Source organism: Dendrobates tinctorius, unplaced genomic scaffold, assembly GCF_039654945.1.
Source record: "Dendrobates tinctorius isolate UK_male_01 unplaced genomic scaffold, ASM3965494v1 ptg000074l, whole genome shotgun sequence".
Classification (NCBI taxonomy): Eukaryota; Metazoa; Chordata; class Amphibia; order Anura; family Dendrobatidae; genus Dendrobates; species Dendrobates tinctorius.
In genome coordinates this window covers 20,796,884-20,819,652 of record NW_027361742.1, presented here as the reverse complement: position 1 = coordinate 20,819,652, position 22,769 = coordinate 20,796,884, and the positions used below count along the sequence as shown (strand labels likewise).

Here is a 22,769-nt window from a genome sequence, read left to right as displayed (position 1 = left end):
TGGCAGGACCCTTTTGGATGATGTGAAAAAAAGGGGGCACCCCACATCGTTTTTTTTATTTCATTTATTTATTTTTACTAATAAAAAAATTAATAACCATCCAAGGCAAAGCAGACAGTTGTAAGCTGGATATTGCCCCCTTCCCTGCCTAATAAAAACCAGCCCACAGCTGCCACAGAAATGGCGCATCCATTAGATCCATTGATTCTAATTCCCATCTTGTGCTACACATCCTTTATCAGAGAGGATTCTAGTTTTTCTTTTTGCTTCAGCCTTTCATTGTCCCGACAGGCTCCCGTTTTGGTCGGGACAATCTTTTTTTAATTTGTAATGACCGTTAACAACTCTAATGAAAATGGAGTATTTTTCCTAATTGATCTCAGTTGTGTTAATCTTCACCATCTTATGTCTGTACTTTTACTGATTCAGCTCAGTAAAGAGAGGATTATCATGCTAGGGGCAAACATTTAACTATTTAGTGTCCCCCTCCTTGCGGCAAAAGCTATAACACACGGTCTCTGTATCCCACAATTGTTGAGAAAATGATTTGACGGTAAATAATAAAAATCCTTTTGTATAATGTAGAAAAAAATGGTTAAAACATAACTATAAGCTGTAAATTTTTCTTTTTTATATTGGTGAGCTTATTTTTTACATATGTTCCTGATTTTCTAGGGCCAGCATCACCGAACCACCCACTGCCAATATCAAACCAACTCCAGTTGTGGCCACGCCAAGTAAAGTGACTTCGACACAAAGGCCACCAAGAGCTAGTATACGTCCTATGGTCACCCCTGCTGTTGTCTCCACTCCAACTACTACTCCAACCGCTACAGTTATGCCCACGACCCAAGTGGAAACACAAGAAGGCACGTATCCTGATGTACTCGCATGCAACCTGCTGATTAGTTTTCATTTACCCTCATTGTTTTTTTTTTTTGTTTTTTTTTCCAGTAGATTTTTAAAGATCCTGTTCAATGTATGTGCTTATGTTTCTGTATTGTTTTGTATCATTTTCTACAGCAATGCAGTCAGAAGGTCTATTGGAGCATGTACCTGTTTTTGGCAGCACCAGTGGATCTGTTAGATCTACAAGTCCTAATGTCCAGTCTTCCCTCTCACAATCCGTTCCAGCTGTCCAGCAGCAAACTGCCTTTGTCCAGCCTACTCAGCAGTCCCATGCAACCATAGAACCTTGTACTCCAGAACCCGCTGTGGAAGTTGTCCAAAGCTCTCCGATAGAAAGGCCATCTACATCCTCATCTGTGTTTACCACTTGTAAGTTACTATGAGAGAGCATGGCTTGTAGAATTGTGCTCACCTTTCCCTAAAGCTAAAGCACCTTTACAGTTTCAGCAACTCCAAGTTCTTCCATATCAAAACGGCAGCGTGAAGAAGAAGAAAGCTCTATAGAGCCCTCTGAACAGTCCATGGAAGAGCCAGATTTGCCTATTAACAAAAAGCTGAGGACTTTACAGCGAGTTGAACCAGAGGTTTGCTTCATGATCAGTTGTGCATTTGACAATCTGTTTTGCAGCTTCCAACAAACCACTGCTTTGTGTTAAGCACTGCTCCTTTAGATCCGATGTGTATAGTAAAGAACTTTTTGTTTTGTTTTGATTTATATCAGCCCCAAAATAACAATGGAGCAACTTTGTAGTTAAGACTCCTTGGTTGCAGAATAAAGTTACACCCTGTGCAGACTAATCCTGCAGTCATATCTCCATCTGTCTGTTCCCTACTTCTTTGGAAGGTCTTTCAACCTTGTAAAAACACTGAACCTTGTTCGTTTAACTGTTATAAGTTAATCTCCAGAAAGTTAATGTGCAATTTTGGATTTTTCGTATTAAGGAGGAAGTTTTGGAAGAAGATATTCCTGAGGCCGAATCACACTCATTTGAACAAGAATCCCAAGAAACACTTACACAGGTAATCACTGGTTCTTTATTCATGTTTGCATCCTAAAAGGGTTTGCCCACTTTATTTTAACAAATGTATTTAAGACATCACATTTGTGCCAGTTAAAGTATATACTGTAAGTATTACAGGTTCTCCTACTGGAATGTGATAGTGCCACCTTCCTCAGACTGCACAGCTCTCCTGTTCTCAAAATGGCAATTGACAGAGATGATGTGACCAGCTCTGTCCATCAACCGTCTCCAAAAAATGCACATTGGAAAGCTATTTTTTTTAATTGGAGGAGTCTGATGGTCGGTCTGGTCACATGACTTTTCAACTGTAAATTTGAGAACTTGAGCGTTCAAAATTTGTAAAATTTTAGTATCTTTATTCAGTGAAGACTGACATTCCGATTACTGAGGAGATTACAGTTGGTGCGCACAAAGTTCCATGTAACCGAAGGGGGAGAGCAGCTCTGCCACCACCACCTCCTCTCCTGTACATAGAATCTTATCAGTCTTAACTGTCCTCTCCTTTCTCAGTAATGTAAAAGTTTGTCTTCATTCAATACAGACTTGAGAATGGAAGTTAAGTCCTGGAGGAGAATGAAGCAGATTTCTCTGATATGAGAATAAGCAACTTTGTAATATATCTTATGTATTATTGGTTTACAGAATAGAGAGTAACGTGATGGGTTCGCTATAAATAAACGTGAAATAAGTAAGAACTGACGTACTGCATTAAAAAGAATTGGTTACCAAGACAAAGCTATAGAAAACTAGTGCTGTTATTACCTTTTATTGTATGCCCATTGCCGGGAACCCCCTTTTCAGTTTCCACTTCTTAGAGATAGGGGGCTTTCACACTGCTTTTTGTCACACTCCTTGGTCCCTTCAGCGCTTACGTCTGAACTCCCAGTCGCAAAACTATTCAGGCTTATTTGCCGACATGGCTATAGACTATAATGGTGCTGACAGAGGAAACTTTCACTCTGTCTTATATCGGACCTGTACGGCTACTTAAAGACTGACACCCAGAAGCAGTCTACTACGTCTGAGCGTCCGCCTCCAGTAGGCATGGACGCCTTAAAATGATGCACAGCAGAGCTCACGTTCCTTCTGTCAGCACCAGTATAGTCTATGGCCGTCAGCGTATAAGCTCGAACCCTGTTTTGCAAGAGGTTCGTACCCTGACGTGACCAAAAAACTGATGCCTGTACGTAATGTGAAAGCACCCCTGGGCTTCATTTGTCATTTCTTCCTTTTCAAAATAATGAGATTAACCTAATGTGTTATGCATTGTGCAGGACCTGAAGGCACAGTCCATGACACAGGTGCTCTTTGGTCACTTGCTTTCCTTCGTTATGCACCACTGCTTAGGCCCTTCATGATGCATCATGCAATGCCCAGAATATAGTTTACAAACCATGCAACATTTAGCGACTTCCAATAACTTGAAACAAACTTGTGGTATTTAGTGGACCAGTCCATACTGGACTTTTTAAGTACACTGGTTTTAAAGCCAAGCAACTGCATTCTGGAAGTAATTTTTTTTTCTTCTTTTAGCAGTCTGCTAGTTTAGAATACCCTCAAATTCATGATGGGGAGGAGTCCTTGCCCCCAGTTCTGGATAATTCAGCACAGGCTTTGGAGCCAGCCCAAACTGTGCAGTCCTCTCAGGACGCTTTAACAAAGCGAGATGATATTATTGTCATAGAAAGTGATGAAGAGGAGGAGGATGATGAAAATGAAGCAGATCAAGAGGTAATCTGCAATTTCTGCATGTTATAAGCCCGTGTATAAAGACTTGTGGTTTTCCTAACTTGTGTTTCTTAATGTTTTCCTAGGACATTCAGGGATATGATGATGAGGAGGAGGAGGATGAAGATGATGATGGTGGTATGGGTGAAGAAGGGGATGAGAGTAATGGTGAAGATGGTAGCGCTGATGGCAATGACACCTATGAAGGAGAAGAGGCTGCGGTACATAGTACAAATTTTTTATTTATTCAGCAAAGATGCAGAAGGGTTTTGAGATTTATTGCTTCACAGGACTTTGTATATTGATTCACAATAAATGACTAAGTAGTTTTGTTTGGGAATACACTGGGCGATTAAACAGCAGGAAAGCTGAGTTTGTAATTTTGGCACACAGCACCCTGATATCACACTGGTAAAGGGGTTCAGTATAGATCACTAATTCACTCCTCTACTTATATAAAAGTCGTCATTTTACAGTTCATCTTCGGCCACCTGTTATTTCTCCCTTATATATGGTTTGATTCATGCATATTTATTTTTGCTCTGTCTTTATCAGCAGCTCAGGTATTATTTTTAACTTGAAATTGATTTATTCCCAGGGTGCTGAAGGCACTGATCCTGGCACAGAGACAGAGGAAAGTATGGGTACTGGAGATATTGGTCAAAGGCCTGCAGACTCTCAAAATAGCGGTAATGGAATCTTACATGGATAACCTTTTTATTGTTTTGTTTTACAACTTGCTGAGTGGTCTTGTAGTCAGTAAATTACTGATTTGTATAGTTAGTAACTGCCTTAACATTTGTATACAGGTGAAGCTTCAACAGGAACCTCTGAATCTTCACTTTCGCAAGAAGCTAGGGACCAACCATCTTCTGCTTCTGACCGTCCAGGTCCTCGTCCTCCTCAGTCACCTCGTAGACCACCACATCCTCTTCCTCCCCGTTTAACAATACACGCACCTCCTCAAGAACTTGGGCCACCAGCGCAGGTAGAATTTACAATAAGAAATTTGAAAATTAAATTTCTCAAATCAATAAAACAGTGTAAAGGGGCAAGTTGTAGTTGTTTGTGTTTTTTTTTTATTTAATTGGGCTAAAAATAATTTACAAGATCGTTTAAATCGATGCCTAAATCGATCCAAGCATTTAAGTTTAGAGGGTGCAGTGGTTTCCTTGTATGTAGTCAGATTTACTGGGTAATTCCTGGTGAGTGCCTAAATTAAAGAAGACAAATGTAATCTAGTGTTTAGATGAGATGACCTGTTTTGTTTTTCTTCTGAAATAAGTATAACAAATCTATTACTACTTCCTGTACTTAGCGAATTTCGATGGCCCGCAGACAGTCGGTAGGCCGTGGACTTCAACTTACACCTGGATTAGGTGGCATGGTAGGCATACAATATTACACTACAAATTGGATTTGATTATTGATGATTTATTTATAGTCTTATTTATTTTGGTGGCTGATAAATTCTACTGTTTGTCCTTGCCGTAAGCTTTGTGTGGAAATGTTCTTATATGGATAGTAAATTTGATCATTTTTATGTTCCCTAAATTTCCCAAACAGCAACATTTTTTTGATGATGAAGATCGTACAGTGCCGAGCACACCAACACTTGTTGTACCTCATCGTACAGATGGTTTTGCTGAAGCAATTCAGTAAGTTGTTACTTAACGTACAGTATGTCCTTCAACTACTGCAGTCAAATTGACTTGTAGCACTTTTGTCAGCATTTCGTGGTCAAATCTGTGTAGGAGAAACGTAAGAATAACATTCCTAGTTTTTCATGTTAAATTCCGTTCATTGGTCGGATGCAGAAAATATAATCTGTTCCTTGTATTGTTTTGGATGCTAACATAAAATGTTCACTATTTACCAGAATTTTACATATACAGTCATATGTTAAAGTTTGGGCACCCCTATTAATGTTAACTTTTTTTCTTTATAACAATTTTGGTTTTTGATTTCTGGATTCAAATGAGGTTTATTGTACTAACAGAAAATGTGCAATCTGCATTTAAACAAAATTTGACTGGTGCAAAAGTATGGGCACCTCAACATAAAAGTGACATTAATATTTCGTAGATCCTCCTTTTGCAAAAATAACAGCCTCTAGTCACTTCTTGTAGCTATTAATGAGTTCCTGGATGAAGGTATTTGTGACCATTCCTGTTTACAAAACAATTCCAGTTAAGTTTGATGGTCGCCGAGCATGGACAGCCCGCTTCAAATCATCCCACAGATGTTCAATGATATTCAGGTCTGGGGACTGGGATGGCCATTCCAGAACATTGTAATTGTTCCTCTGCATGAATGCCTGAGTAGATTTGGAGCGGTGTTTTGGATCATTGTCTTGCTGAAATATCCATCCCCATGCGTAACTTCAACTTCATCCCTGATTCTTGCACATTATTGTCAAGAATCTGCTGATACTGAGTTGAATCCATGCGACCCTCAACTTTAACAAGATTCCCGGTGCCGGCATTGGCCACACAGCCCCAAAGCATGATGGAACCTCCACCAAATTTTACTGTGGGCAGCAAGTGTTTTTCTTGGAATGCTGTGTTTTTTGGCCTCCATGCATAACGCCTTTTTGTATGACCAAACAACTCAATCTTTGTTTCATCAGTTCACAGGACCGTCTTCCAAAATGTAACTGGCTTGTCCAAATGTGCTTTTGCATACCTCAGGCGACTCTGTTTGTGGCGTGCTTGCAGAAACTGCTTCTTTCGCATCACTCTCCCATACAGCTTCTCTTTGTGCAAAGTGCGCTGTATTGTTGACCGATGCACAGTGACACCATCTGCAGCAAGATGATGCTGCAGGTCTTTGGAGGTGGTCTGTGGATTGTCCTTGACTGTTCTCACCATTCTTCTTCTCTGCCTTTCTGATATTTTTCTTGGCCTGCCACTTCTGGGCTTAACAAGAACTGTACCTGTGTTCTTCCATTTCCTTACTATGTTCCTCACAGTGGAAACTGACAGGTTAAATCTCTGAGACAACTTTTTGTATCCTTCCCCTGAAAAGCTATGTTGAATAATCTTTGTTTTCAGATCATTTGAGAGTTGTTTTGAGGAGCCAATGATGCCACTCTTCATAGGAGAATCAAATAGGAGAACTACTTGCAAGTGGCCACCTTAAATACCTTTTCTCATGATTTGATACACCTGGCTATGAAGTTCAAAGCTCAATGAGGTTACAAAACCAATTTAGTGCTTGAGGAAGTCAGTAAAAAGTAGTTTGGAGTGTTCAAATCAAGAAAATAAGGGTGCCCATACTTTTGCACCGGTCAAATTTTGTTTAAATGCAGATTGCACATTTTCTGTTATTACAATAAACCTCATTTGAATCCAGAAATATAACGGAGTCCATCAGTTATTAGATATATGAAACTGAAATAGCTGTTGCAAAAACCAAAATTGTTATAAAGAAAAAAGGTTAACATTAATAGGGGTGCCCAAACTTTAACATATGACTGTAATTAGCTGCTAGTGTACTGATCTTGGCTGACATGAACCTATTTCCAGTTCTCCCCAGGTCGCTGGAGTTCCTCGGTTTCGGTTTGGGCCACCAGAGGATATGCCACAAGCCAGTTCTAGTCACTCTGACCTTGGCCAGCTTGCATCGCAAGGAGGTAGCACAAAGTTTTCCATTTTTTTTCATTCTGACTGGGGGGGAAGCAATGTTATCCTTTCAGAGAATGAATAGTACAATAAACTCTTGTACATGTAAGAAGTACTTATTTTCTGAGCTTTTTTGACGTTTTAATGTGTTTGATCATTAGTTCATTTACGCTGTTCTTTTTTTTGAAGGGTTAGGTATGTACGAAACTCCCCTGTTTCTTGCTCATGAGGAGGAGTCAGGTGGTCGCAGTGTCCCAACTACTCCACTTCAAGTAGCAGCACCAGGTATGACCCAACGTGTCACCAGTCCCAGAACAGTTCTTCACCACAATAGAAAATGAAGCTTAATTTTATTTTTGTATGACCAGTTTTGTGCATTTTTTAATATCTAATGTATATTTTTTTGTCCTTTAGTCTCTGTTTTTGCTGAGAATCCTGCTGCTGATACTTCAGATCATGCATCTCAGTCTGTTCCTATGGTGACAACTTCCACTGGAAATATTACTACAGCTGTCGAATCTGGCACAGCAGATGAAGGCGACGAAGTATTTGTAGAGGGGGAATCTGAAGGGTAATTTAAAAAAAATAAATAAAATATTGTGAAGAATGACATTGGCGATATCACACAGAATCCCACCGATGCCGCCACATGTGAAGAACCTCACCACCCACCCCGCCTGACGCCACTATTACGTCAGATCACGTAATTCAGTGTCCCCCACTTTCACCAGTGTGACTTTCCACACCCCCTGGGTACACATTAGGTCAGCTTGATCCATTTTTACATGCTGCGCTGGTCCATAGGAGGCATCAGCTCCAATGAGAGTAAACATTACTGTATATGTTCAGAACCGATCATAAAACATACATTCAGCACAAATAGGGAACCATTATGGCACAAATATGGCAAATTCAGATTCGGTGACCAAATCTGAACAAATTCACTCAACTCTAATTATATCGTGCCAGAAACCAGCCCTGGTAGCATTGAAAGTTAAACCGAGAAACAGACGTGTGGATCAAGGTAAAAGAGCAGCCCAAGGTTGAATTTATATATTTAATCTCTTTTAGATCACACTAGACAATACACTTTATACACAATGGTTATAAATATTCAATAGTGGTAGGACAAAAGATATAAGCAGAAGGATCATATCAATTACCGGGTGATGTTCAATCATGTGTGCGCTGTGCCACAGGGGGCATTAGCTGCCAGCTGTCTTCTAGATCATTCACTGCATGTTACTTTACATGGCCCCCACTGTTGGAAGTGGACTGCATGCATAACAGAGAGACCACATGACCTTACACTAGCCTTTATCCCCTTTGGGTCACTCCCCTCCTGCTCTCTGGGTTGAACCTAAAATCGCTTCCCCTTGCCTCTGCAGCTAAAAGCTCCAAAACCTAAAATGGGTCATAATTCCTTAATAGATGATCCTAGAGAGGCTGTTTTGGCACCATCTATCTATTCTGACCGTGCCCCTGCTACACGTCGAGATCGAACACAGCTTACTATCTAATTTCTACTAGCTGTTCTATGCATCGCCATACCCCTGGGTGCTAGAATGGGTTGAGACCCAGGTGGGCATTTGCCATGTTCTGGGGATCTTGTAAATATGCGCAATGTACAGCTAGGATGTATCGTATTGCCATAACTCTTTATGGAATTATTTTTCTGGAATGTTCTAGAAGGTGTCTGCAGCTTCAGCAGGGCTCAACAGTGGCAAGCAGGTGTTTGTCCTGTTCTAAGCTAGTCAAGGTGTGAGGTCTTTCACTCACAGCCTTTGAAGCTTGACCTGCCCCCCTGCTGAGCTAAGTGTTCTCATAGGGCTGCACACTAAAGGGAGGTTTATAATCACATGCCAGATAGGATACAAATGATTGACATGAAAATATATCTCCATATTCTTCACAAATATCTTCTGTGTTTTCCTGAACAACAATAAGATTAGGAACATTGATATTATTACAGGATTGCATCAGAGTCAACAATAGAAATGGACACAAGGCAAGACCAGGATGCTGCTCAGCCGTCTGAAACTGACCTTCCTTCAACAAGCCAAGATCCTCCCACTTCTTCCTCTGCAGGTATTATTATAAAGTTAGACTGAAATTTATTAAAGTTAGACTGATTTTATTAAGTAAGTGTTTAATTTTTATTTCTTACCTCAATAGCACACATGAAAATAAGCAACTTTGTAATACAGTGTATCTTGGAGAAATCGCTTATTTCTCCCCTTGGACTGATCATTCATTTTCAAAATTCTCAGTTCACATCAGTAGCAGCCGCCATCTCCTATCTCAGTAATGGGAAAATATCTTCACTGAATACAGATTTTACCTGTGAATTGAGAATGATAAGATGTATTAGAAAGTTGCTTATTTTTATGTGTACTATTGGTTTATGAAATAAAAAAAACAGATTCCATAAACACAGTGAGTAATTTATTGCAATTAATTGTACCAAGTTAAGACATTTTTGCATTGTCTGTGGCACCATAGGCCAAGAAATTGTTCTTGATGCTTTGATTTTTATATAATTTTATGCAGACACAAGTAGCAGTCAATCAAAACCCCTCAGAAGAGTAAGACTCCATCCACAGACTGGAAGACCTGCTGTACGGGGAAGGCAGTTTACTAGGCAAAGAGGTTTGTTAAATAAAATAAAATACGATATCAAATTAAATTAGCTTTTAAATGTCTAAGAAATACAGAACCATAAAGTTAAAAGCAGATTGTCTTATAAAGGATAAAATATTTCTCACTTTGTGATAGTTCTTGTGACCCTGATTGAACTGTAAGAGAGGACTTTGGGAATTACTGTGAAATCTCTTTCTAGTAGCCTTCATTGAGGGGACACAGTATACTGACACACAGAATTACAGCTTAAGAAAAAAAAGGCAGGTCCTCCCCAGCAGAAGCAAAAATAATACACACATGCCCAACGAGCTAACATAAAGCTACAGGGTGGGTGCTGCATATAATTGGGTGTCATCAGCATAGAGATGGTACTGGAAACCAAATCTACTGATTGTTTGACCAATAGGGGCAGTGTACAAAGAAGAGGAGGGGGCCTAGGACTGATCCTTGAGGAACCCCAACAGTAAGAGGAAGATGAGAGGAGGAGGAGACAGCAAAAGCTACAGTAAAGGAGCGGTCAGAAAGATAGGAGGAGAACCAGGAGAGAACGGTGTCCTTGAGGCCAATGGAACGGAGCATAGTGAGGAGGAGCTGATGATCCACAGTGTCGAATGCTGCAGAGAGATCCATGAGAATTAGCATGGAGTAATGACCATTTGATTTAGCTGTTAGTAGATCATTAGAGACTTTAGTGAGGGCAGTTTCAGTAGAGTGTAAAGAGCGGAAACCGGATTGGAGAGGGTCAAGAAGAGTTATCAAAGAGATAGCGGATAAGACGGGAGTGGACCAGGCGTTCCAGGAGTTTAGAGATGAAGGGAAGATTAGAGACAGGTCTATAGTTAGCGGCACAGTTTTGGTCGAGGGATGGTATTTTAAGTAGTGGATGAATGACGGCATGCTTGCATGAGGAGGGAAAGATACCAGAAGAGAGAGAGAGGTTAAATATTTTAGTTAGGTGAGGGGTGACAGCAGGGGAAAGGGGCTGGAGTAGATGTGACGGAAATGTGTCATTGGTGCAAGTGGTTGGGCAAGAAGATGCAAGGAGCCTGCATACTTCTTCTGTGACTGGTTCAAAATCAGAGAGTGAGCTAGATGCAGTGAGGAAGGGAGGACAGTGCATGGTATGAGGTGATTGGGAGATAATTTCCTGTCGGATCTGGTCAGTTTTTTCTTTGAAGTAATTGGCCAGATCGTCAGCTCGAAGCTCCGTTGTTGGGGCCTGTACTCTTGGGTTGAGTAGAGAATGAAAAGTGTCAGAGACGTTTAGGGTTATTGGACAGTGAGGTGATGAGGGAGTTGAAATAGGTTCGTTTTGAGAGGTGAAGGGCAGTGTTGTGTGTTCGAAGCATAAACTTATAATGGATGAAATCTTCGGGTAGGTTGGATTTTCTCCACAGACGTTCGGCGCACCTGGAGCACCGCTGCAGGAAACGTGCTTGCAGGGTGTGCCAGGGTTATCGCCGTCTGTGTTGTGGTGTTCTATGTATAGGAAGTGCAAATTCATCTCTTCTGGAAGACTGCTCACCAAGTGAGAAGGCTGGCATTCATTGGCGCAATCTGCCAGTGAAGAGGAAGGAACAACTGAGAAGGGTGATGCAAGTCCTGCCACCAGACCAGATATGTGCCACGAGGGCAACAGACTGCTGAGGGATGTGGTGTAAGTTCCCAGGGAAATAGAGCTTGCCAGTCCTGGATGATCCAGGGTACAAGAGCCATGGAATCCCTATGGTACCCAGCTAGTTTGCTGCATTGATGGGAGACGCTGCAGATATGGAAAATACAGCTCTGGCAAAAATTAAGAGACCACTGCACAGTTTTATAAAAAATCAGCTTCTCTACATGTCTGAAAGCCATTCCAGTGACAGTTGAATTCCAACCAGAGTACACCTCTTTCTACGTAATGTGCTTCTGATTAGGTGATCACCTGAACCAAATGTTATTTAACGAAGAAAAGTATAAATAACCCTGCTGTGGTGTTCACAGTCCTCTTGCAATAGGACAAGCTGGATGGCATAACAAGTGCTAGTAATATCCCAAAATTAATAGGAATGAAAAAATAACTTTTAACCATGCCAAAGGAGTTAAAAAGAAAAGTCTTGGTTGAGGAAAAGAATGGCTCAATTCCGGCTTTATAAGGAGAGGGATAAAGTGAGCATCATGTTGCCTCCATCCTTAAAATTTCTATGACTGCAGTCCATTACAACAAGGTCAAGCAGCAAACATTGGGGACAACAAAGCTACAGACAGGCAGAGGGCACAAACGACTCTCTACTCACAGGGATGACCGTCATCTATTCGAATGTCACTCAGCAATCGTAGGCTGACATCCAGTGACCTACAAAAGGAATGGCAAATAGCAGCTGGGGTGAAGTGCACAGCAAGAACAGTTTGTAACAGGCTCCTAGAGGCAGGGCTCAAATCATGTAAAGCTAGAAAAAAGCCTTTCATCAATGAGAAGAAAAGGAGAGCCAGGCTGAAGTTTGCCAAAGACCATAAGGATTGGACCATACAGGACCTGGGGTAAGGTAATCTTCTCTGATGATTCTAATTTTCAGTTGTGCCCAACACCTGGTTGTCTAATGGTTAGACTTAAGGGGGTTTTACACATAGCGATATCGCTAGCAATATCGCTAAAACGTCACTGATTTTGTGACGTTATAGCGATATCGCTAGCGATATCGCTATGTGTGATACTTACCTCCGACCGGCTCCCCCCGCTGTCCATCGCTGATCGCGTGGCTCCATTTCTCGTCGCCTGCTTCCTGCTGGGGCTTCCTGCTGTGTGAGACGAGCGACGCTGGAATGCGGGCGGGAGGACGTCAGGATCGCTGTGTGTGAAAGGTGAGTATAGTGTGCTGCGTCGCTGCTGCATCGCTGTGAGATCTTTCTGTGTGAAAGCTCACTAGCGATCATTTAGCGATGCACCAGCGATCCTGACCGGGTCGGATCGCTGGTGCATCGCTAAATGTAAAATGGCCTTTAGACCTGGAGAGGCGTACAAGCCACAGTGTCCTTGCACCCACTGTGAAATTTGGTGTAGGTTCGGTGATGATCTGGTGATGCTTTAGCAAGGCTGGAATTGGGCAGGTAAATCTTTGCGAAGGACGTATGAATCAAGCCGCATACAAGGTTATTCTGTAAAAACGCTTGATTCCTTCTGCTCAGGCAATGTTCCCCAACTCTGAGAACTGGTTTTTCCAGCAGGACAATGTGCCATGCCACACAGCTAGGTAAATAAGTGTTTGGATGAAGTACCACCACATCAAATCCCTGTCATGGCCAGCCCAATCTCCAGACCTGAACCCCACTGAAAACCTCTGGAATCTAATCAAGAGGAAGATGGATAGTCACAAGCCATCAAACAAAGAGGAACTTCTTAAATTTTTGTACCAGGAGTGGCATTAGGTCATCCAAAAGCAGTGTGAAAGACTAATGGAAAGCATGCCAAGACGCATGAAAGCTGTGATTTAAAAATCATGGTTATTCCACAAAATATTGATTTCTAAACTCTTCCTGAGTTAAAACATTAGTATTATTGTTTCTAAATTATTATGAACTTGTTTTCTTAGCATTATTTAAGGTCTGCAAGAACTGCATTTTTTGTTATTTTGACCATTTCACATTTTCTGAAAATAAATACAAAATTTAGTGCTTGGAAATTCGAAGACATGTCAGTAGTTTATAGAATAAAAGAGCAATTTATATTTTATTCAAAAATATACCTGTAAAGAGAAAAATCAGACAAACTGAAAATTTTGCAATGCTCTCTTAATTTTTGCCAGAGCTGTGTATATGTGTGTGTATGTATATATGTATAGCAAAAAATAGTAGAAAAGAGCGGCACTCACCGGGTAGTGTAGTCAAGGCTTTATTATAAAAGCATATCAGCAGGAGAACGGGTGCAAAAAGGAGATAGCAACGACAATCGTTTCGCGCTGCAAAGGCGCTTCCACAGGATTAGGGGGTGAGGGGACCATGCATACCAGGATGAGGAATGGGGTGCCATGCATACCAGGATTGGGTGGTTGTGGTGAGGGGACCATGCATAGCAGGATAGGGATGAGTGGTGCCATGCATACCAGGGTAGGAGGGGGCAGCACATACCAGGATGGGAGACTGTATACCAATAAAAATGCCACCCGGGCGTAGAACGGGTTCATAGCTAGTAAAATTGGGCTGAAAATCCCCCTCTCAGCTTATACATGAGTCATATACCTGGGGGGGAGCAGGGGTGTCAGAGATCATACTTACCCCCCCTGGCGCGTTCTCTGCAGCCCCCCCCAATAGCCAAACGTCACTGACAGATGACGTGGCAGACAGCGGTGAGCAGCGATGGAACCCGGACAGGTGAATATCTCAGGTGCCGGGTCCTGAGCAGGAGAGGTGAGTATGGCATTTTTTTTTTTTTTTGTAGCAGCATATGGGGGCATATATGGAGCATCTTATGGGGCAAGCATGTGGGGGCATATTCTATTGAGCAGCATATGGGGGCATATTCTATGGGGCAGCATATGGGGGCATAGTCTATGGAGCAGCATATAGGGGCAGTGTATGGGGGCATAGTCTATGGGGCAGCATATGGGGGCATAGTCTATGGGGCAGCATATGGGGGCATAGTCTATGGGGCAGCATATGGGGGCATAGTCTATGGGGCAGCATATGGGGGCATAGTCTATGGGGCAGCATATGGGGGCAGCATATGGGGGTATATTCTATGGATCATCTTATGGGGGTATATTCTATGGATCATCTTATGGGGCCATAACCTTTCTGGAGCACTATATGGGGCATATTATTCTATGGAGCATCTTATGGGGGCATTGTTAACCTTTGTGCATAATTATATGGGGTGTATTTTGTATGGAGCATCTTATGGGGCCCATCATGAACTGTATGCAGCATTATATGGGGCTCCTGATTCAGTATGTGTACTCAAAAAACATTTAACCTACTGATGTTTCAATTTTACTTTTATTGGTATCTATTTTTATTTTTGAAATTTACCAGTAGCTGCTGCATTTTCCACCCTAGGCTTATTCGTGAGTCGATAAGTTTTCCCAGTTTTTTGTGGCAAAATTAGGGGGGTTGGCTTATACACGAGTATACACGGTGTATGTATGTGTGTGTGTGTGTATGTATATATATATATATATATATATATATATATATATATATATATATATATATATATATATATATATATATATATATATATTTTGTGTGTGTGTGTATATATATATATATATATATATATATATATATATATATATATATATATATATATATATATTAATGTTGTGAGTCTATTAATATACTTCTGTCGCTGCTCTCTCCGGTGTCAAGGGCCGTTCTTCTCTTTTCAGTGATGACACCCCACTGCAGACTTTCCGTGTCACTCTGGAAATTACTTTTACCATGTAAGCCTATGCATCGTCAGAACAAGGCTCTATATGCTTTCATTGTAAGAGAGACTTCCAGCTCACACAGGGCATAGTGAGGTGGGTGATAACAATCGTGGTGATGTTACTGAGAAGCGAAGCAGAAAGGTGCTGGATACTGGCGATAGTAGCAGTAGGTGAGTATATCAATAAACCCATACTACATTACATGCACATATACACACATTTATTAAAAAAAATACTTGGGAGTACTTAATAACACCAGTTTGATTTTTTTTGTTATATTTTTACATTATGGGTATCCAAAAAGATTACATTTTTTTTGTTTTCTTTTTTTTTTTTTGCAGGCGTTCCTTTGGGAAGTAGAGGAGGAATAAACAGAAGCAACTTTTAAGAGCCTACTTTTCCCCTATTGTGAATACAGTTTTCGTTCCTGATTTTAAGCATTTGTCAAATGAAGCATTTTTGTAAAAATTAAAGGTTTATTAAGTCATGACTTTTTTTTTCATTATGTAGTTGCACTCACAAGGCTTTAATGTCTGTACAACATATACTGTTTTCCTCTTCTGTCCGTGTATAAAGTATGATATTAAACTTGCTTTAAACGGATTAACAAAATTCCTATGCACTATAGTAATGTTTAACCCCTTCATGCCAAAGCTGGTTTTCGCCTTCCTGACCAGGCCAATTTTTTAAATTCTAGCCAGTGTCACTTTGTGGCAATAACTGGAACGCTTCAATGGATCCCACTGATTCTGTTTTTTGTGACACATTGTACTTCATGGTGTTAGTACATTTGGAGCACTATGCTTTGTGGGGGGGGAGGGGGTTTATGCAAATATCCCACATTTGAAAATTTCACAATTTTTGAAATTTAGTTTTTCACGTCCTCAACAAAAAGTCATACCGCACAAAATACATAACATTTACCGCATGTCTACTTTTGCCAGTATAATTTTTGAAACAAAACAGATTTTTTTGTTAGGCCTCTTTCACACATCCGTCTGTCACCATCAGTCAAAATCCGCCGTTTTGCAAAAAATAACTGATCCGCCATTTATCTTGGCGGATCCGTTTTTCTTCCCATTGACTTGCATTATCGGCGGATCTTGACGGATGGTCATCCGTAAGATCTGTTTTTTTACGGATCCGCCAAAATTTTGGCGTCCGCTGACATGACTGGACGGACACTGAAACGTGTTTTTGCTGGCCGGATCCGCAGTTGGCCATAAGAATTGCCCTCTCTCTCACCTTACACGGATCCTTCAACACAACGGTCCGGTGCCAGCCGTTTCTTTCAATCCGCCTATGGATCCGTTTTCCGCCATTTTAGCGGATTTCGACTGAGCTGAAAAATGGATGTGTGAAACAGGCCTTAGGATAGTTATAAAAAACTGCAGTAGTTTTTCATTTCTTTGACAATTTAAAAACCCTATTTTTCCCTTCACCCATGACAGCACACCTGAGAGAGGGATCCGCCCCGCCAGGACAGGAACCTACTGAGACATAAGGGGCGGCACCTCTCCCCCGCTTCAGTTGGGTTCCTGTCCTGGAAGGAATCCCACTGTGGTGGTGCCTGTCGTGGGCGAAGGAAAAGAGAAAAAGAAAGGGACCTAGGCCCGGCGCGGGAGGAGCAGGTAACTTACCTGTAGCGCCGGCCATCGGGTCCTGGAAGCACAGTCCCCGGTGTTCCTCTGGGCTCCGGCTTCGTGTGGGCGGGTGGGATCCCGGTGGTTCCGGGGAGCCCCCACCGCGCCGCCCTCCCCTCGATCCCCGTGGCATGGGAGAGACACAGGCTTCTTCCGGCCGCTGACGTCAGCGGCGCTATGGATTGTGGGTGCGCCGGCTGACGTCAGAACAGGGCTACAGTGTCATGGCGCCCACTTTTTCTGAAGCGGTCGGCCGGCGGTTGCAGGGGGGAGGGGAGGAGACACCACCGGCAGAGACTGCATATAATTAAGGATCAGCGGCGGGGCAGATGGTGGCAAATGGAGTCAGAGCAGGAGAAATTGCTGTCTCTGCCTCTCTCACAACCCTCAGGCAAACATGGAAGCCGCTCAAGCAGCAGCCGCCCCAGCCAAAAGATCTCTGTACCCCTTGCATTCAGCGGACCATGGCAGAGGAAGCGTCTAGTTTCGCAGCCAATTTGATATCCGCCCTCAGGTCAGAAATAGAGGGTTCAATTAAGACCCTATTGAAAAAAGGGAATAAAAGTAGGAAGAATCCCCCTAGTTCTCCCTCAGATTCCTCATCAGCTTCGTCTCAGGCGGAACAGGCGTCCTCCACAGACAGTGACACAGGGGGTAAGCCATGTTTCCCGGTAGAAGACACAGATGCTCTCCAAAAGGCCACTAGAGCCACAATGGGCCTACAGGAAGAGAGGGTGGCTAAAACCCTAGAGGATGTCATGTTTGGGGGGCTTCAAGAGAGGAAAAAACGGAACTTTCCAGTGAACGAGAAGATCCAGGCGCTCATTGAGAGAGAGTGGAGGAAACACGAAAAATCTGGGGCCCTTCCGTCCACCTCTAAGAGATGATACCTCTTTGAGCACAAGGATGCGAAGATTTGGGACAAAGTCCCAAAAATAGATGCAGCAGTATCCAGGTCTTCAAGAAAATCAGCCCTGCCCTTGGAAGACTCAGGGGTTCTCAGAGACCCGCTGGACAAAAAGGCGGACTCATATTTGAGGCACGCGTGGGAAGCGACAGCAGGAGGACTGAAGCCGGCTATTTCAGGCACCTGCACGGCACGCTCCCTCATGATCTGGCTGCAACAGTTAGAAGAGAAGCTAGCATCAAAGGTCCCAAGAGAGAAGATATTAGCAGATATGTATCTCTTGCATGGGGCAGCAGCTTTTTTGGCAGATACCTCGGCGGACTCTGAGGTTGACAGCTAGGGCAGCGGGACTATCAAATGCTGCCAGACGCGCGTTATGGCTTAAGGGCTGCCCAAGTGACCTACAGTCTAAAGCTAAATTGTGCTCTCTCCCCAGCGATGGTCGGTTCTTATTCGGCAAGAACTTGGACGATATCCTGGAGAAGGCAAGCGATAGGAAAAAAAGGCTTCCCCAGGTTCCCGGCGGAACAGAGAAGACAGCCCTTTCGGAGGGGAAGATTCAATAAGGGGGCGTCCTCCGGCCGACAGAAGAAGATGGGACGATAAAAGGAAAAAAAAAAAGTCGGGATTTATGTTTGGTGGAGGCACCTCCACCTCAAAGAAATCACCCCAATGACGCCAGTATTCCAGTGGGGGGGGGGGGAGATTGGCACTCTTTTTCCAAGCCTGGGAAAAGATCTCCAATACCTGGATCCTGGGCATCTTAAGAGAAGGCCTGAGAATCCCCTTTATTCACCAGCCAAAACCCGTGGTTGTCATTACACCCATCAGGAAGGTGACCGAAGAATGGTTGGCCTTAGAAGCGGAGATCCTGAGCCTGATAGACAAGCGGGTACTTCACGAGGTCCCAAACACACAGGAAGGAAGGGGGTTCTATTCACCCCTTTTTCTGATAAAGAAACCGGATGAATCATTCAAGATGATTATAAATCTCAGACAGCTCAATCAATGGATAAGAAACCAGACCTTCAAGATGGAGTCCGTGGCTCCGGCCATAAAGCTACTACATCAAGATTGTTTTATGGCCATAGTAGATTTAAAGGATGCATATTATCATATCCCTATCCATCCGGAATACCAAAAATACTTGAGGGTAGCGCTTTATAGCCAAGGCGTATTGCGGCATTTCCAATTCAGAGCTCTTCCATTTGCCATATCCATTGCCCCGAGAGTTTTCACCAAGGTCGTAGCGGAGGTGACAGCCTTTCTCCGGATTCACGATAAGGTCATAATACCATACTTGGACGATTTCCTTATAGTGGGCAGCTCAGAGAACCACTGCACGGCACAGTTGAGCCGGGTGACCGACACCTTGCAAGAGTTAGGGTGGATAATCAATTTAAAAAAAACCGAGATTACAACCCCTAAAAAGACAGGCCTTCCTGGGATTTATAATAGACTCAGAAAGGCAGGCGTGTCTGCTCCCAGAGTCCAAGATAGAGAAGGTACAGAATCTGGCCTTGGCGTCGCAAAATGTATGACATTGAGAAGGGCGATGTCCCTTCTAGGTACCCTAACCTCATGTATTCCGGCGGTCAGGTGGGCTCAATTTCACACCCGACAACTCTAGGGGGAGATATCAGCACAAAGATCGCTAAGAGGGCATTTAGAAGGAAAGCTGGAGCTTTCCTTAAAAACCAGAGACTCACTCAACTGGTGGCTGGACGGTACAAATCTGACCTCAGGAATACCTTGGGACAGACAGACGACAGATGTGATTTTAACAGATGCAAGCTCCTCGGGGTGGGGGGCACACCTAAGGGGCCTCGTAGACCAGGGCCCCTGGACAGCTCAAGAAATGGAGGCATCTTCCAACCTAAGAGAACTGTGGGCAGTGAGCAAGGCCCTAAGTCACTTCATTCCGCTACTCAAGGGTCGCAATGTACGCATGATGTCGGACATCAAGGTAACAGTGGCGTACATCAACCACCAAGGAGAGAGACAAGATCACACTCCCTAATGAAAGCGGCGAGCGACATTTTGAGCAGTGCAGAGCAACACCTACACTCCTTGACAGTCTTACACATAAAAGGGGCAGAAAGCATTGAAGCAGATTTTCCTGAGTCGCAATACCCTGAGGCAAGGAGAATGGGCGCTAAATCGGTCCATTTTTCAAAAAATAACGCAGCTTTGGGGGAAACCAGTAATAGACCTCTTTGCCAACAAGCACAAGAGGCAAACCAGAAAGGTTTTGCTCTCTAAACCCAAGGGAAAAGCCATGGGCAGTGGACTCATTGCACATTCAGTGGAACTTCAGGATAGCTTATGCGTTCCCCCCCCCCCAGTGGCTCTGATCCCAACAGTGGTCAGGAAGATCAGAAACGATCAAGCCAGGGTGATACTGATAGTCCCATTTTTGGCCGAAAAGGCCCTGGTTTTCTCTACTACAAAGAATGTCCCTCTCTGATCCATGGGTTCTGCCAGAAGTCCCGGACCAACTGGCTCAAGGCCCAATATTCCACGCTCAGGTCAAAGGATTCCATCTGACGGTGTGGAATTTGAATGGTCGCTTTTAATGGATAGAGGGTTTTCCCCCGGGTTGGTGGCCACCCTGCTAAAGAGTAGAAAACCGGTGACGACTAACATCTACGGCAGAACATGGAATAAGTTCCTAGGTAAGCCGTTAGAAAAAGAACCCCCGATTAGTGCCATCCTGGAGTTTTTGCAATCGGGGTTGCAGCTGGGGTTAGCGGTGAACACGCTTAAAGTTCAGGTGTCTGCGCTTGGGGCGCTCTACAACTGCAACTTGGCATCAAATAGATGGGTAGCCAGATTGATTAAATCCTGCCATAGAGCTAGGCCTATCCCAATACCCAGAATAGCTCCCTGGGATTTAAACTTAGTACTAGAGGCCCTTACAAGGGAACCGTATGAGCCGCTACACCAGCTACCCCTAAAGTTTCTGACCCTAAAGACGATCATTTTAGTGGCCCTTACATTGGCCCGCAGAATAAGCGACTTACAGGCTCTCTCAGTAAATCCACCTTATACACAGGTCTTTCAAGATAGGGTGGTGTTAAGAACAGACCCCGCTTATCTCCCTAAGGTAGCATCAGATTTCCATCGGGGTCAGGAGATTGTCCTCCCGTCCTTCTGCGAGAATCCAAAAAATTTGAGGGAGGAAAAATTCCATAGTTTGGATGTTAAGAGAGCTCTATTAGAAAACATATCTGTCACTAGCCAATGGAGGAGGTCTCAGTCCCTATTCGTAGCTTTTCAGGGTGCCAGGAAAGGCTATGGGGTTTCAAAAGGGACTATTGCTAGATGGATTAGGGAGGCCATTAGTGTAGCCTATTCAGCTAGTGGTATCCCGATTCCTGACGGCATCAAGGCTCATTCCACCAGAGCCGTGGTGACTTCCTGGGCTAAGAAGGCAGAGGTATCGATTGAACAGATTTGTAAGGCCGCTACCTGGGCCTCACCCTTCTTTAAACACTATAGATTAAATCTATCCTCCTCTGCTGACAACCTTTGTTAGAAGGGTGCTGCAAGCGGTGGTCCCTCACTAAGGTGTTTCGTAGTCTCCAAAAATCTCTCAGGTGTGCTGTCATGGGTGAAGGGAAAACCACCATGGTTACTTACGGGTAGCGGGTTTTTCCAGAACCCATGACAGTACCTGTATATTCCGCCCCTTTTCACCGTATGGGTGTGCACGTTAATAGGGTGCTTTTGAGTGATGTGGCGTTGGATTAAACATGTAACTAACCGGTAAGTCCTCTCAATACTCTGTAACCCAACTGAAGCGGGGGAGAGGTGCTGCCCCTTATGTCTCAGTAGGTTCCTGTCCTGGCTGAGTGGATCCCTCTCTCAGGTGTGCTGTCATGGGTTCCGGAAAAACCGGCTACCGGTAAGTAACCATGGTGGTATTTTTGTATCAATTTTTTTTAAGGACCGTTTCACTTTTAAAGTAAAATTGAGGAGGTCCTATGTCAGGAACACCTAAAAGTCCCCTCTGTAAAAACTGCACCCCTCACGGTGTTCAAATCCACATTCAGGACCTTTCAATTGCTTCATGAGAATAATTGCAAAGTTTGTAAATATTTTTCACAGCAATATGCACTCCTGAAGGATGATGATGATGATGGAACTCGATATAATTCAAGGATGCATGACTTTATACCTGAGGAAGACTCTAAGAAGTTGAAACTGGTTGTGTTCTAGTTTGAAATAAAAATCATCCTTGAATCAGAATATTGAGTTCCATCATCATCCTTTAGGAGCGCATATTGCTGGGAAAAATATTTACAAAGTGTTGTTGTCTATGAAAGCACTGTTCAGTGCTCCCATTAGCTCCCAGATGTCTGCAGCCAACTGAATGTAAAGAGGAATGGAGTGATCCATGATTTGGATCTATAACAGTATCTCAAGACACTAAAAAGATGAGTGGATTCACAATGAATTTATACCTCTGGAAACTAACTACTACACTCAGAAGCCAGCGCTTCCCATTTCTCTCTCTATAATCCCATTTTGTTTTATAATAATTGCAAAGTGGGAGAAAATAAAAAAATGTATTTTTCACTAAAATGTTGCTTTACCCCAAAGTTTTCATATTCATATAAGGGTAACTAACAGGAGAAAATGGACCAAGCAATTTATTGTGCAATTTCTCCTAAGAATGCTGATGCCCCATATGTGTGGAAAATCTACTGTTTAGACACAGGAGGGCTCAGAAGGGAAGGAGTATTGACTTTTTGAGCGCAGATTTTAAAAAAAACTTTTTGAAAGTAGACTTTGCTCCTATAGTTTGCGGGTCACCATGCTGCACTTGTACTGCCAGAACAGCAGTAACACCCCACAAATGACCTTAAAGAATTAATCTGAGGGATGTT

The 22,769-nt window shown here is 43.0% G+C and overlaps 1 protein-coding gene across 1 annotated transcript in view; it reads left to right on the top strand.

Annotated features, from left to right (window-relative positions):
• The window catches only part of LOC141096361 (nucleoprotein TPR-like), a 198,692-nt gene extending 182,878 nt beyond the window's left edge, over nucleotides 1–15,814 (top strand). The window contains exons 31-46 of the mRNA XM_073582916.1: nucleotides 676–869; nucleotides 1,024–1,278; nucleotides 1,351–1,493; nucleotides 1,852–1,929; nucleotides 3,468–3,662; nucleotides 3,746–3,880; nucleotides 4,258–4,348; nucleotides 4,469–4,647; nucleotides 4,978–5,046; nucleotides 5,226–5,317; nucleotides 7,187–7,293; nucleotides 7,472–7,567; nucleotides 7,697–7,853; nucleotides 9,255–9,370; nucleotides 9,833–9,931; nucleotides 15,669–15,814. Coding sequence (XP_073439017.1) covers nucleotides 676–869; nucleotides 1,024–1,278; nucleotides 1,351–1,493; nucleotides 1,852–1,929; nucleotides 3,468–3,662; nucleotides 3,746–3,880; nucleotides 4,258–4,348; nucleotides 4,469–4,647; nucleotides 4,978–5,046; nucleotides 5,226–5,317; nucleotides 7,187–7,293; nucleotides 7,472–7,567; nucleotides 7,697–7,853; nucleotides 9,255–9,370; nucleotides 9,833–9,931; nucleotides 15,669–15,715 — 2,053 coding nt within the window. The 3' untranslated portion in view covers nucleotides 15,716–15,814. The remainder of the gene's footprint in view (nucleotides 1–675; nucleotides 870–1,023; nucleotides 1,279–1,350; nucleotides 1,494–1,851; nucleotides 1,930–3,467; nucleotides 3,663–3,745; nucleotides 3,881–4,257; nucleotides 4,349–4,468; nucleotides 4,648–4,977; nucleotides 5,047–5,225; nucleotides 5,318–7,186; nucleotides 7,294–7,471; nucleotides 7,568–7,696; nucleotides 7,854–9,254; nucleotides 9,371–9,832; nucleotides 9,932–15,668) is intronic.
• Nucleotides 15,815–22,769: the final 6,955 nt, after the last annotated feature.